Source organism: Microcebus murinus, chromosome 1 (assembly GCF_040939455.1).
Source record: "Microcebus murinus isolate Inina chromosome 1, M.murinus_Inina_mat1.0, whole genome shotgun sequence".
Taxonomy (NCBI): Eukaryota; Metazoa; Chordata; class Mammalia; order Primates; family Cheirogaleidae; genus Microcebus; species Microcebus murinus.
In genome coordinates, this window is record NC_134104.1 from 2,726,218 (window position 1) to 2,740,429 (window position 14,212).

At 42.2% G+C, this 14,212-nt stretch overlaps 1 protein-coding gene across 3 annotated transcripts; it reads left to right on the top strand.

The window, feature by feature from the left end:
- Window positions 1-276: 276 nt before the first annotated feature.
- On the top strand, window positions 277-13,474 carry U2AF1 (U2 small nuclear RNA auxiliary factor 1). 3 transcript variants are annotated; one of them, XM_075999862.1, is made up of 9 exons: window positions 278-414; window positions 3,863-3,950; window positions 6,616-6,682; window positions 7,530-7,596; window positions 10,821-10,870; window positions 11,387-11,485; window positions 12,007-12,140; window positions 12,239-12,331; window positions 13,183-13,474. In XM_075999862.1, exons 5-9 carry the CDS (start codon window positions 10,841-10,843, stop codon window positions 13,328-13,330), a joined length of 504 nt encoding a protein of 167 aa, XP_075855977.1. In that variant the 5' UTR covers window positions 278-414; window positions 3,863-3,950; window positions 6,616-6,682; window positions 7,530-7,596; window positions 10,821-10,840; the 3' UTR covers window positions 13,331-13,474. The 3 variants fall into 3 exon arrangements, with proteins under 3 accessions (XP_020140269.1, XP_075855977.1, XP_020140268.1); XM_020284680.2 differs by lacking the exon at window positions 7,530-7,596 and having other exon boundaries at window positions 277-414; XM_020284679.2 differs by lacking the exon at window positions 6,616-6,682.
- Window positions 13,475-14,212: the final 738 nt, after the last annotated feature.

Consider the following 14,212-nt stretch of genomic DNA (forward strand, 5'->3'; position numbering starts at 1 on the left):
CCGGGGGCGGAAAGCCGGCACTCTCTAGTGCTCCGGCGGCGGGGCGAGCTGAGGCTCCTCAGCCCCCGGCGCCCCGCGGAGAGCCCTAGGCCGGCGTGGCGCCCGCGGCCGCCCAGGCCCGCCGAGAGCGCGGGCGGGAGGGCGCCGGCAGGGGGCGCCGGGCTCCCGCGCGCGCTACGCCCCGCCCCCGCGCACTGCGTCCCGCCCCCGCTCAGGGAGCGCCGCGCCGGATTGGGTAGCGCCGCCACGTCGGGGGCGGAGATCCGAGCGTCGTCGCGTCCGGGTGACGTCTCCCGCGGGCGTCGGCAGGGTCGGCGGCGTCGGCAGCTGTGGCGGCGGCGGCGGCGGCGGCGGCGGCGGCGGGTGGGAAATGGCGGAGTATTTGGCCTCCATCTTCGGCACCGAGAAAGACAAGTGAGTGAGGGCCGCCCGCCGGGGCTCTGGGCTAGGGCATGGCCGGGCGCGGGGCGGCTGGGCGGCGGCGGGACGCGCGGCGGGCCGGCGCGGGGCGGGGGAGGGGCGCGGCGGCGGGAAGCAGCGCGGGCCCTTCCGGCCCCTCGCGCGCCCGCCCGGGCCGCGCGCTGCCGCCTCGTGGGCCGCGCGGCGGGAGCAGGGAGCGGGGCGGCTGCAGCGCGCCGGCGGGCGGCAGGCCCTGGTTCTGGAGGCGCCACGGCCGCGCCCTCTCCCCCGGGTCCCGGCCGCCCGCCCTCCCGTCAGCGCCCGGAAGCCGCCTCGCGCGGTGCTGAAGTTGCCTGACGGATCCGGGCCTCTGCGCTGTTAACGCATTTCCTCCGAATTCAGCCTGCTAATGTCACGTCGGGCAGGCCGACGCTAAGTCGCCAGATAACTTAGGGTCCTCAGTGCTGGGGTTTTACCCCCTTAACAAGCTTCTTGCCTGTCCTAGAGATTATGGGGCCAGCAGTGAGGACATGATGTGAAAAAGCATCACGGAGACTCCTGGATTAACTAACCGTGAAAGACATAGTCTGCCCTTAAAAACACAGATGTTCCTCCACTTATGGCGGCATTGCGTCCTGATAGACCCATCGTAAATGCATGTGATGCCCCGAGTAAAGCCGTCGTCAAAGTCGACAGAGGTTAAGTCGGGAACTGTCTGTAATTGAATATGCAATTCCAATATAAGGAAAAGATGTTTGGGTAGTTTTTTTTTTTTTTTAAGGTTGCATGCCTTCCCTGATCAATTGTTAGGTTAAAAGTAAAAAATTTAATTTCACTTTCGTTTAATTGCCACCTTGGCACATAATAGTTTCCAGCGCATCCGCTGAAATTTAGACTCAGGGGAATGGCTCCAGACGTTTAAGGATAATTCTTACTTTGAGAACCTAAAGACTAGACGTCTGGCTTAATCTACTCTTTGAGTAAGTAGTTACCATCTTGGCACTTTTCAATGCCCTACAAAGCTTACATGAATATATGTTTTCAGTGAGAAACCCCTACGTTTGTCATAGATAATGTTTTTAATGTCACTTTTTTCATACAGTGTTTAAAATGTTTGTTTTCCAGGATGGAATCTATCTTGTAAAATGTCCTCTTTACACGTAATAAAATCTCCTGTGTTGTTTGGAAGAGGGGACTATATTTCTTTCTAGCAAAATCTTATGCCAGAATCACCAGTCATAGTCACTGTGAAAACATTTATTGGGGGTCAACTATAGACCAATCTCTGGGGACTCAAAGATGGATAAAATTTGGGTCTTGTCCTCAAGGAAGTCAAGAATGGCTCTCCTAAGGATAATTGAAGTAAAACTCGTTAAAATGTGTTAGGTGCTGTGGAAAAGTATGTATCCTAAATGCTGTGAGGTGACAGGAGGTGGGTTGGGAAGCTAGCCTTATGATCTTGGTGAATGAATAGAACAGCTTTTCTGAAATAAGGTTTCTCTGAGTTTAGGCTGAAGAATTTTTGCAGAATCAGGGCCATCATTAATTTCACCTTCTCATTTATGTTTGTATGTACCATACTCTTCTTTCCTGTTACTCTGCAAAACTCTAGAGGTTTACATTTTTATGGTTTCAGTTCTGAACATTTTTATGGTTTCAGTTCTGAAAAGTTGATTTTTTAAATCTAGGTTACTTACGTCTTCATTTCCAGGAGATGTGGGGATTTTAGCTTCTAGGAAACAAGATCAATTCGTAAAAAATGAAGATTATGGTGCCTATTAACTTTTTTTTTTTTTTTAAGCTAGTAGTAAAATGTAGGTCTCTACCAGTTAAATATTTAGCTTATGATGGAGTGCAGTGTCTCACGCCTGTAATCCCAAAACTTTGGGAGGCTGAGACAGGAGTATCACTTGAGGCCAGGAGTTCAGGCCATGAATGGATCACTTAACTCCAACCTGGACCACAGAGTGGAACACCCATCTCAAAAAAAACAAAAACAGTGTATTATACATTTGAAGTTATGGACATTTTGTAGATCCAAGCATAGCTTTTCTAATAGCTTTTATGTGGTAGTAAATCACATCCTTTATATATTTTCATTTTATTTCAGTAATTTAATTAAGTAGACCACTGAAGTTTATTGCTAGAAAAATTTTGATTAATTTACTGAACTGTAAGTAAGTGGGCATCGTGAAATGAAAACCATCACTGCAAGTACAGGAACAAGAATTGTTTTAATTGTATGAAATAATTGGGTATTAATTGTCTAAGGAAGGGGTTTTCCCATCCTGAGATTTTTTAAATAAGCTCTTTCTTCATTTTCAGGTGACTTCCTAAAGATATGTTGTTGTCCACTCAAGTTAGATAATCTAAAGTGAGGCTTCTAAGATAAACTTGCAAATATACATAATAATCATTTTCCTTTCCTGATAAATTCTGACAAGCCTATGTTTATTGCTACCTGGTAATAAATCAGTGGCCAGTCAGTATTCATGGTCTGTCACATTTCATCAAGGTTGAGGACCTTCTGTCTTAACTCTGGATTGACCATTTAAACAAATGGCACTTGCTGAAACATTGAATTTACAGGGTAGCCCTCCCACCTGTGCAACTTGAAATTTTAATGGAGTCCATCTAGTTCTAGTAAGAGTTCATAATTCATCACAGCTCTGCTAAACCACCTGGCGTTGCTGTCACACAGGCATAATTGCTGGTTTTAATTTGGTGTGGATCATCAAAGTATTTGAACAGTATTATGGGGGGCTTTGCAGTAGTGACAGAAGATGACATTTGGTATCTCTTAAGGCATGTTGGGCCAGTCCACTACTAGCTCATTTTCAGAATACTGAAACCAGGAGAGTTATTTACTTCAGACCTTTTTTTTTTTTTTTTTTTTTTTTTATTTACGCTTGGTTTGTTCTCATAGGTTTTGAGAGAACCAATTTTTTTCTGTTTTCCTTAGATGATGATAGCACTTGGTGAGCACGGTGTATGGAGCACACATACTTTCTCTCTAGTTCTTAGAACAATGCCAAAGCATGTTCCTCATTTTCCAGGTATCACCTAAGACCTGGGGCAACTTGCCCTGACCTAGGCAAGATCTTGACACACTATATTGTTTGGTGTTGTCAATAGAGGATTTCATAATGGAAAACTGGAGAGCAGATATGATTAAGTTAATTTTAGGTTTTTTTTTTTTTTTTTTTTTTTTGATGAGGAGGAATTGGGTTAGGATTAGAGTGGGCTTTATTGAAAGAGTAGCTTGTTTGTAGAAAGGGAAGTTGAAGTTAAAGCTGGCCTAAAATATTGCAAGGAAGAGAAAGGTGCTTACTTACCACAAAAAACTAGGCACCTATGTTTTTGTGAAATAAAAAAAAGTTTGATAGTGTATATCACGGTAATGACATTTCCATGTGTTTGATATTTTCCCAGCAAAATAATCAGCTCTTATTTTCCCTTACAGAGTCAACTGTTCATTTTATTTCAAAATTGGAGCATGTCGTCATGGAGACAGGTGCTCTCGGTTGCACAATAAACCGACCTTTAGCCAGGTTTGTTTGCTTTTTCTTTTCTTTTTTTTTTTTTCATGTAAATTATCAAAACTTCATGCACTTTTTAGAGGCAATTAATAATTTCCTCACATTGAACAAGTAATTTTTTTCTCTAGTTTTTTCATTTGTGTTCGTATGTTCTTTTGTTAAAATGACAAGGCAGGTAAACCACTCCCAGTGGAAGGTCTGAGAGCACCATTCCCTGTTTTTATCATTAGAGGAACTTGTTTAAAAATAAGTTCTAATGTTTGTTTGTTGGCTGTGCTTGGTATGCAGTGCCCTGCCATCCTCTCTATCCCTCTAATAGATAACATGTCCAGGGCTGGCAGTGCCCCTGTTCCACACACCAGTGGGTGCAGAGTGGGCTTTCTGGTCTTTGCTCCCTGCAGCCAGTAGAGGTGATGGAGCCACCTTACGAGCTAGAGTGATTGTCACCAGGTACACCATGCTTTGCTGCTGGAGTTTCTCTGGGTGTGTCCTTACTTTCAGACCCCGAGTTGAGGAGACAGCAAGTTGCACCATGTCATGCAGACATGAAGCAGAGCTTACTGGTAGAAGATGGCCATAAATGCCCATAAAGATGGGCCTGTCTGTTCAGTTAATCAAGAGGTAGTTGCCTGTTATCTTGGGCTTAGACCTGCTGAGTTCAGTTGAACCAAAAATTGTGGATTTTTTTGATAGTTTTCTTTTTGGTTAATTGAAGAAAAGGCAGGGCTTTGTACACTACAAGGAATCACTGATGGATTAAAGGGAGAAAGCTATCTCTAATAGCAGAAAACTTCTGCCCAAGTTTATGAGAAAATTTGAAAATCTATACTTGAGTCTTTCTAGACATAGGGCCGGTGAGCTCCTTCCAGCTCTGCTTTGCAATCTGAATGTGCAGCCTCTGAACCATCATGTAACTGTTTTGTGTGGCCCCTAGAAGCTGCTACCCTCTGCCTTTGAGCTCACATCTTTCTGTATGTCCTGTAAGCATTTAAAACCCACCGCTCGGTATAAGGGAGCTGGAAGGAAGGGACATGGGTGTTTTGCCATCAAAGCCCATGGAAAACCCCATAGCACAGTGTATTTGTAGAAGGGAAACAGGTGGCTTTCCCCCTTCATTATTCCTAATTACTAAGTGGTTAGTATAACAAGAATCTATCTTTTTTTTTTTTTTTAGACATTTTTGCCAAAGAAAAGAATCTATCTTTTAATACCTCTGGTTATATCTCTTTGTGAATTTCAGAATATTGGAGAACCTTGCTTTAAATTTCTGTATATATATTGTAATTGGTTTTTAAAACAAATGACTTGATTTATGAACTAAATCTCTGCAACTAAACCACCAGCCATAGATTTTACAGTAACTATGCACCTTAAGTGTGTGTCCACCCAGTCATGCGAGCTTTCTTTAAACTCCTATTTTGTTTTTTTCTGAATGGTTGAGTACCTCAGAGTACTAAATGTGAAGTTAATTGGGGTACTGCAGATCAGACAACATGGTGCATTAAACAGCACTAGCAGATTATCTGAGTGAGACCTGCAGTGACTTTTACTGTTGACAATTAAGGTTTAGTTGAACTTTGCCTCAGAGTTGTCATGCTGTAGTGACTCCAGTTGGAAACTAAGTCAAGTCAGTTTGGGGAAGTACCTGTGGCTTGGGAGGGTGCTGGACCCCGAGTGCAGGTGCCTCTTTGAGTCTAGTGGCTAAGCGTGTGCTCTCTGGCTGCTGGACATTCCTCCCAGGTAGGTTTCCCAGCTGCAGATCCTTGACTGGGGAGCTGGCGTATACCACTGCCCTTTAAATGTAGCTAGAAAGAGAACCGGCTGGTTTTATAAAACCACTTACAAAAATGCTTTACATACATACGTCTTGTTTAGACTGAATATTTATTTTTCTTAATCATGCAGTTACTGATCTAGCTTGTAAATCTCTAGCATAATTTAGGGTGGGTTTTTTTGTAAGCTTCTTACAGTGATATGGACATTAAGATTTATGTAATATATTAGCCTACTAACTTAAACATGGTTTGTTTTTTCAGACAACTTGATTTTAAGAAGAACGGTACAGTGTAAGGTTTCAAGTCTGCCTGATCCAGTTTAAAGCACAAGGGCTAAAAGGATTTTTTCCTTAAAAGAAGGATCGGAAAAGAACAAATGTTTTAAGCTATTGTATTATGTAAACAGAGATTCCACCAAGAAAGTGTAAATCAGAGTCACGTATCCATGACAGTTAAGAAACCTGTTTGGTGTGCCTGTTTTGCTAAGACTAGAGAATTTGATGTGCTGCATACAGTTGAGTTATGCATTTGGTTTCGAAAAATTATTTTGTGTGGGGAATACGATTATAATGTGAATTTTTCTACATCTTAGTGTCTGCTAGCTTGAAGTACAAGAAAATGTTAGTGTTCTATTTATTTTGTATTCAAACATTTAATAATGTGGGACTACTCAAAACAATTATAATTTCTTCTTGGTTGCTGGCTGACTTGACCCAAGTCACTGCTCAAACTCTGTTTTCATAATATGATGGTTTTGGTATACTCTTCAGAAGACAAGTGTCTGACTTGCGGGAAAAACAAACAAACGTTTAGCCATTTGCAAACAAATTGTCTCTTTGCAATTGTCTAATATATGCACAGCAGCCAGTAGAATTCCCCTTTTTATTTTTTTTTCCCCGCAGACCATCTTGATTCAAAACATCTATCGTAATCCCCAAAACAGTGCACAGACGGCTGACGGCTCACACTGTAAGTCCCACAGTTGGAGAAATTTTTTTAAAACAATGGTGTTAAAGAGCCCACTCTTAATTGAGACAAACAATGTTGGCTTCTGAGCTGCTGACATAGAGCTGTTGCAAACAGGACAAGGTGCTGGAACTCCTTGGCGCACACAGCAAGAACTTGACATTTGGCCACGTTCAGGAGGCTTTTCTAGGGAAGGCTGCAGGCCGGGCCTCTTCCATTGATTGACCTTTGTCATGAGAGTGGGTCCGTCCATGTGAAATTGGGTTTTAACATTATCAGCCGATCATTGGTCTTTACAGTGACTGAACCCCTGACCTTTGTTAAGTTCTTTCTGTAAAATTAAAAATCTTAGGAATATTGAGGAATCAATAAGGTAAGTTGCCCAATAAGTGTGGGTTTTATTTCACCATTATGATTTTTTCTCTAGGAAGGGAGATTTCATGATATATAATTACTGTATTTCTCTAATACAGTAATTTTTTCATCATTTTATTTAGGCACTTTTCTTTCTCAGTTCATTTAAAGTTTTCTGTAACATCTAAGAAAATGTCAGTAGTAGCCTCTCAAGTTCTTTGCACTTTCACCTGAACTGAAATTTTGAAATGAAGAGGTTTTTTTACATTCTGTAAACAGAAATACAGTATTAGTATATCATGAGATCTCTGTTACATTGCAGTGTTAGGGTGTTTCAAGACAGCCATCAACTAAGAGAAAACATCTCTGCTTCTGAAGAAAATAACTTGCTCTTTTTTCAGCATTGAATCTCGACTGAAGCGATTACCAAAGGCAACCGGTTAAGTGTTTACATTTAATTTTCCATAATATAAAGTTGTTGCGTTTTGTATTTCAGACCATTGCCCTCTTGAACATTTACCGTAACCCTCAAAACTCTTCCCAGTCTGCTGACGGTTTGCGCTGTAAGTTCATACAAGTTCCTTCCCTGGTTCCCTGGGCTTGCGTGTCAGAGCTCAGTGTCCACTCCATCTGGTCTGCCGTGGTAGTGTCAAGGACCGCGTTTCACTAGAGGTGGCAAGGAGCTTTTGTCCCACTGACCCCATGGAAACCTCTGTTGGAGATTTGAACTCCTGCCCACGTGTTAAGGGAAAAAGAGACTGGAAAGGGTGCCCTTTAAAACAGTCTGGAGCCGCTGCTGCTCTCTCGTTCCTTACTCTGACCGTCATCCTAGGGGGAATATACTGGAACATCGAGTTATGTTTTTCCCTCTAAGAGCAACAGTGTTTGAATGTTTCTCCCACTTTCTGGAACTTTAAAAAACAAATTGTTTTGAAATTATTTCTCAGATTTTATTTCTTATTATCCTTTTTTCCTTAAACTCTATCCTGGAGGTCACACTTTAGCTGTGAGAGCGTTCTGAGCATGCTTCCCGAATGGGGGTCTGCAGCTTGCATTGACCCCTGCGTTTTCTCACCTGCCAGCCCTGTGCCAATTAGTTACACTGGGTTGGGTGTGCTCAGTTCAGATAGGTCCTTGACAAGGTCCTTGACAAAAAAGACACTCAATTTTTACCAATGTACCTTGCATAGATACGATCTCCAGCTGTAGGAGTTGGAGTTTCTTTGCTTCATTTTGAAAAACAAAGGCTACCTGGTGGGGAAATAAGTCTAATCTGGGTATTCAGTAGACATTACCAATTTTTTCCTGTACTGAGAAATAAGAAATAGAGGTTGAATTTTATTTCTTTATAACTATCCAGCTACGGAATCACTGGAATTTAGTCATTCGTGGATAAATTGAAATGGACACCTGGACTCTTATTAAAACCAAGGAGTCCAAACCAAAGGGTAGATACATCTCTATTGCTAGATGTTTCAAGGCAGTAGAAATTGAGATATCCTTGGACAGCCACAAGCGTTAATCAGGTACACCTTTCACCTGGAGCCCCTCAGTTTAAGAGTGACCTGCACTGGGGGAATGATCCCAGAAGCCGGCCCCACATTGGGAGGCCTGGGCTATGCTCAAGAGGGGAGCACATTTCTGTGTGGGGTGGGGTTTTCTCGCAAATTTTCCTGCTGAGACACTGCTTTTCCATCCTAACACTGACCTGACAGTAGAGGTTTCTTTCCCTGAATCTGATGGTAGCAAAATTTACTTGGTAACCCTTGGTTTAAAATACCTGGTGTTTTGTTTTGTTTTGTTTTCTTTAATAAGATCAATAGGTAGAGGGAAATGTTTATATATGAACTTATTAATTTTTGTTAACCCCTCCCTGGGATAAAAGTGAATGACAAGTAGGTGACTGAGTAACAGTAATTATTCTTTGCCCTGATTGTCGACTTGGGGACTGTGTGTGCTTTATTGACAATAGAATGTTGTATTAGTTTTCTTTGTGTCTTTATTTGCAATTCACAGTACTCTTGTTTTGCGTATACTACAAATAAAAGTTTAGGTATTGCTAAATATTCCAATTCTGGGGTCCAGATTGTACAAATTAAATGAGATTTTAATTCTGCATTTTAAGAAGAAATTAATTACCTAAAATTACTGGTTCTTCCTAGCATACCCTTTGACATGTAGAAAAAAGGTTCATACACATGAATTAAAGTTAAATATGAATCCCACTTTAAGAATAATATTTCTGTGAGAAAACTGGTTTATTTTCCAAGTTGTATTATTTAAAATAGATTGAGTCATTTAAATAAATACATTTTTAGTAAATCAGTATATTATTGCTCTTATCTCTGCCTTTCAAGTCATGTTGATTGATTTGAAAATTTTAAGCAGAATGGATGTAGCCAGGTAGTTTAAAATAACCATCACAAAACCTTTTCTCAAAGCTGCTAAAACTTTAAGCATGTAAATATTATTTTTCCTCCTTACATTCTTTCTGATTTGGAAAAGGAAATGAGTTTTAAATACTAAAATCTGCCCTTTGGAATGGGCCTCTCAGCTAGTTTTCTGTTTATAACTTGATTTCTACTCAGGGAAGGAGAGTATGTTCTTGGTAGCTTTTAAGTTGGGAAATCCTGTGGTACCATTGGCAGGCTGTCAGAAGTAGCAGTTGTTGCATTTAATAAGTTTTGGGTTTGAAGGCAAACTGTATTCCTGGAAATTCAAAAATAACTGAAACATAGCCCCGGATAGGTTAGAAAGTGAACTTAAATCACTCTCAGAGTCAGAACATAAGTTAGTTTTTGTTTTTAAAGATAAAAAGGTCTTTGAGCAAGCTCAAAGTCAGCTGCCTTTGGTGGGATGCACCGGATGAGGCAGCCAGACTTGTCAGCTGACCAGTCACCCAGGAGTGTGGTCCCCAGGAGGTAACGATCCAAGACTGAGCTGGCCCAACCTGATGCCAGTCAGGCCTTTGCTGCCCCCCATCTGGCTCTCTGAAACATCAGTTTATTGACTTGCCAGCTTTTGATTTCTCAGGGTTTAGAGAGCTCTAGAATTTGAACATAAAATTTGGTAGAGAGAATGATAAATTTGCAAAATCTACCCATACAGTGGATGTGATTTCACTTAGTGCATGTGAATTATGAAGGATAAACTGATGGAAATAGTTCTGGAATGTAAGTGCTTCCTTCCACAAAGCATTGCACCTTTCTCTTTATTTAGGGGCATCCAAAATACGGTAATTGTGCCTGATAATCATCCTACTGAGTTCTTTATGGTTGCTTGGGTTTTAATCGCATCAGAAAAATTTATAGCATTCTATGGCTGACAGTCTGTGAAAGAAACTAGTTAGGAACATAAGCTCTTAATCACTTACCCTGATTTCCGTTTTCGTTTTAAACTAATAAAAGGGGGAACAAATCAGTGTACTTACTTGGCCTGCATTCTAAATCTTAAAAGGAAGAAAATTTTATTTAAAAGTTTATTAATTTGAGAGTCAACTTGTCCTCACACTTTCTGAAAATGTGGCCCTTTTGATGCTGATTAAAACTGGTTGTGGTTTTAATATTTTAATAACCAGAATTGAGACTGCCATAGGGGCATTTAAACCCTACTACACTTCACACCATTAACAAGTAGCTGTGTGCCGCAGCTGCTCAGTGCTGCAGAATGCAGCTCTGCCCGGTTTTCTCTAGATAATCTCTTGTGTTGTTGTAGCAGTTTGAGTTTAAGCGCAAGAGTTCACTCGCGGTTAACCCCTTCTAACCAGCAAGATTTCTGTTGTTTCCAGGTGCGGTGAGCGATGTTGAGATGCAGGAACACTATGATGAATTTTTTGAGGTAAGAAAATTGACTACTATGGTTGGTAGACCTCTTGACCTATGTCTGCTTGGAAGGAGTTAAAAATTTTTTTTTTTATTTTTTTTTTGAGACAGAGTCTCGCTTTGTTGCCCAGGCTAGAGTGAGTGCCGTGGCGTCAGCCTAGCTCACAGCAACCTCAAACTCCTGGGCTCAAGCAATCCTCCTGCCTCAGCCTCCCGAGTAGCTGGGACTACAGGCATGCGCCACCATGCCCGGCTAATTTTTTCTATATATATATTAGTTGGCCAGTTAATTTCTTTCTATTTATAGTAGAGACGGGGTCTTGCTCTTGCTCAGGCTGGTTTCGAACTCCTGACCTCGAGCAATCCGCCCGCCTCAGCCTCCCAGAGTGCTAGGATTACAGGCGTGAGCCACCGCACCCGGCCTGGAGTTAAAATTTTTCTCCACTAATAACCATACTTGTATGTGAGCTATATTTAATTACACTCTTAACATATATATAACTATCCTTAAGCCTCTGTGATCTCCCTTTAGGAGGTTTTTACAGAAATGGAGGAGAAGTACGGGGAAGTTGAGGAAATGAACGTCTGTGACAACCTGGGAGACCACCTGGTGGGGAACGTGTATGTCAAGGTAGGAACAGGATGGCGGCAGCCTTGTGTGCCAGCAGCTCAGGCCAACAAGCGAGGAGTGGGTACCCTGGTAGCAGTTAACCATGACCCTGTAGGCTCAGGCTCACAAAGGACTCGGAGGGTTGACTTGGCACTTTGCCAGCTATCAGGTATCTTGGGTGTCTGGCGGGCCCTGCTCCCCAGCAGCCACGGGTCCTTTCTGCAGTATTCTAGTGAAGGATATCTAATGTTGCTTAGATGCTGTTTGGACTAGGGAAAAGTTAATTTATTTATATTTTCCTTTAAAAAAAAAAAAAAACTTCATTTGCCATACAATCATTACATTTGCTCCTTCAACCAATTGGATTTGAAAAGGATGGCAAGTTTCCATAATCATAAAGGGTTGGCTGGTTTTTCAAATTGTCCTGCAACATGATTCCACTGTATTATATCTAAGTAAGCACATAATATCTGTTTGGATCAGTGATTGAAAATGTGATACTAAGGTGTGAGCTCCAAGCCATTTTTGTTTTCTCTTTTCAGTTTCGCCGTGAAGAAGATGCGGAAAAGGCTGTGATTGACTTGAATAACCGTTGGTTTAACGGACAGCCGATCCATGCTGAGCTCTCGCCTGTGACTGACTTCAGAGAAGCCTGCTGCCGCCAGTATGAGATGGGGTGAGTGTGGGGCAGGCTGACACAGCCACCTCCACCGTGACAGAGCACAGCCTGGGGGGAGTGTGCACGAGGTAATAAGCTCTGTTTCCGACCCACAGAGAATGTACACGAGGCGGCTTCTGTAACTTCATGCATTTGAAGCCCATTTCTAGAGAACTGCGGCGTGAGCTGTATGGGCGCCGGCGCAAGAAGTAAGTAGTCCCATGTGGCCATTGTAATGCTTGATGGCTTTTTTGCCCTTAAGAAAACAAAAAATGGCATAAGTGTCCTTTCTATTTAAAAAGTGCTGCTTAGATCTTAGTATATATGTTAAGATGGAAAAGTGTACATTTTGGAGAAAACTGTTTACCTGCACACAGAAAACAGTTTCTTTATCCTACTTCTCCAGTAGAGATCAAACCAAACCTTAGTACTTAAACAAGAGAGTGGTTATATGGTAACCACTAAAATGAAGTTTGTGAAGAATTGAGTGTACCGTAGTTTATTCTCCCAGATAGATACTGTAACTTCCTTTAAATAGTGTGTGTGCCTACCGGGGTTTCTGTTGATTTGGGGGCGGATTAGTGATGTCCTCCCTTCAAGACACTGGCAGTATGGCTGGGCGAGGTGGGTCACGCCTGTGATCCTAGCACTCTGGGAGGCTGAGGTGGGCGGATTGCTTGAGCTCAGGAGTTCAAGACTAGCCTGAGCAAGAGTAAGACCCCATTTTTACAAAAAAAATAGAAAAATTAGCAGTGTGTAGTAGCATGTGCCTATAGAGGGTTGAAGGTAATGTGTATTCAGTTCATGTTTTGTCAGGATTCCCATGATCATGTGAGTTGGTTTAGAAGATGGAAGATGTCAAACATACTCAGTTATAAAATGTGTTTTGTTTCCTGAAACTTTAACATCTGAAATCACAGTTATGGCTTGCAATTTAGTTGTCAGCATTTTGTTCTTTATTAGTGCCATCAGTTTGATGAGGTAGGGTGATTTAATATGTTAGTAATTGCGGTTTTGTTTTGTATTGATGCTACAATTTCCTTGTTTTCCTTGGTTGCAGGCATAGATCGAGGTCCCGGTCCCGGGAGCGTCGTTCTCGGTCCAGAGACCGTGGTCGTGGTGGTGGTGGCGGCGGCGGCGGTGGCGGTGGGGGACGGGAGCGGGACAGGAGGCGATCGCGAGACCGGGAAAGATCTGGGCGATTCTGAGCCGAGCCATTTTTACCTTATGTCTGCTAGAAAGTGTTGTAGTTGATTGACCAAACCAGTTCATAATGGGAATTTTTTTTAAAAAACAAACAAAAAAAAAACCACAAAGATGGGTTTCTGAATAAAATTTGTAGTGATACAGTATTCTTGGTGTGACTTATTTCTTGTGGAGATTTCTTTATTTTGGATTTATTTTGCTTTATAAACCTGCCAGTAATCAGTCCTCAAGGTAAAGATTAATATCTGTTGGGCTGGGTGCGGTGGCTCACGCCTGTAATCCTAGCACTCTGGGAGGCCGAGGCGGGAGGATTGCTTGAGGTCAGGAGTTCAAAACCAGCCTGATCAAGAGCGAGACCCCGTCTCTACTATAAATAGAAAGATATTAATTGGCCAACTAATAATATATAGAAAAATTAGCCAGGCATGGTGGCACATGCCTATAGTCCCAGCTACTCCGGAGGCTGAGGCAGGAAGATCGCTAGAGCCCAAGAGTTTGAGGTTGCTGTGAGCTAGGCTGATGCCATGGCACTCACTCTAGCCTGGGCAACAAAGTGAGACTGTGTCTCAAAAAAAACCCATTAATATCCATCGATCACTTTGGATATAAATGAAATCCTATTGTTTATTTAACCTTAGGGTATGAAATTAAAACACCAGGTAAGGGAAAATTCATATGGGAAAAAATCTCGTTTTCTATGTATTACTGAGGAATCCACAGCCTGTTGGAGTCTCTTTCCTTACTATTTAATAAATAAATGCTGAGGTATAACTCCTTTTAATATACAACATTTCTTACCTGCGAGCTTTCTAGTTTTCCTTCAAGAGCTACGATGCATCCTGAAACAGGAGTGGTGGTAACCAAGGTGGGCTCAGCGCAGCGGG

Bases quoted from the DNA above. Each gene is read 5' to 3' on its own strand.
- U2AF1 (XM_020284680.2), top strand. From the start codon at position 371: ATGGCGGAGTATTTGGCCTCCATCTTCGGCACCGAGAAAGACAA. The intron at 3,951-6,615 runs GTTTGTTTGCTT...TTTTCCCCGCAG, and splicing joins ATAAACCGACCTTTAGCCAG to ACCATCTTGATTCAAAACAT. The intron at 6,683-10,820 runs GTAAGTCCCACA...TGTTGTTTCCAG, and splicing joins GACGGCTGACGGCTCACACT to GTGCGGTGAGCGATGTTGAG.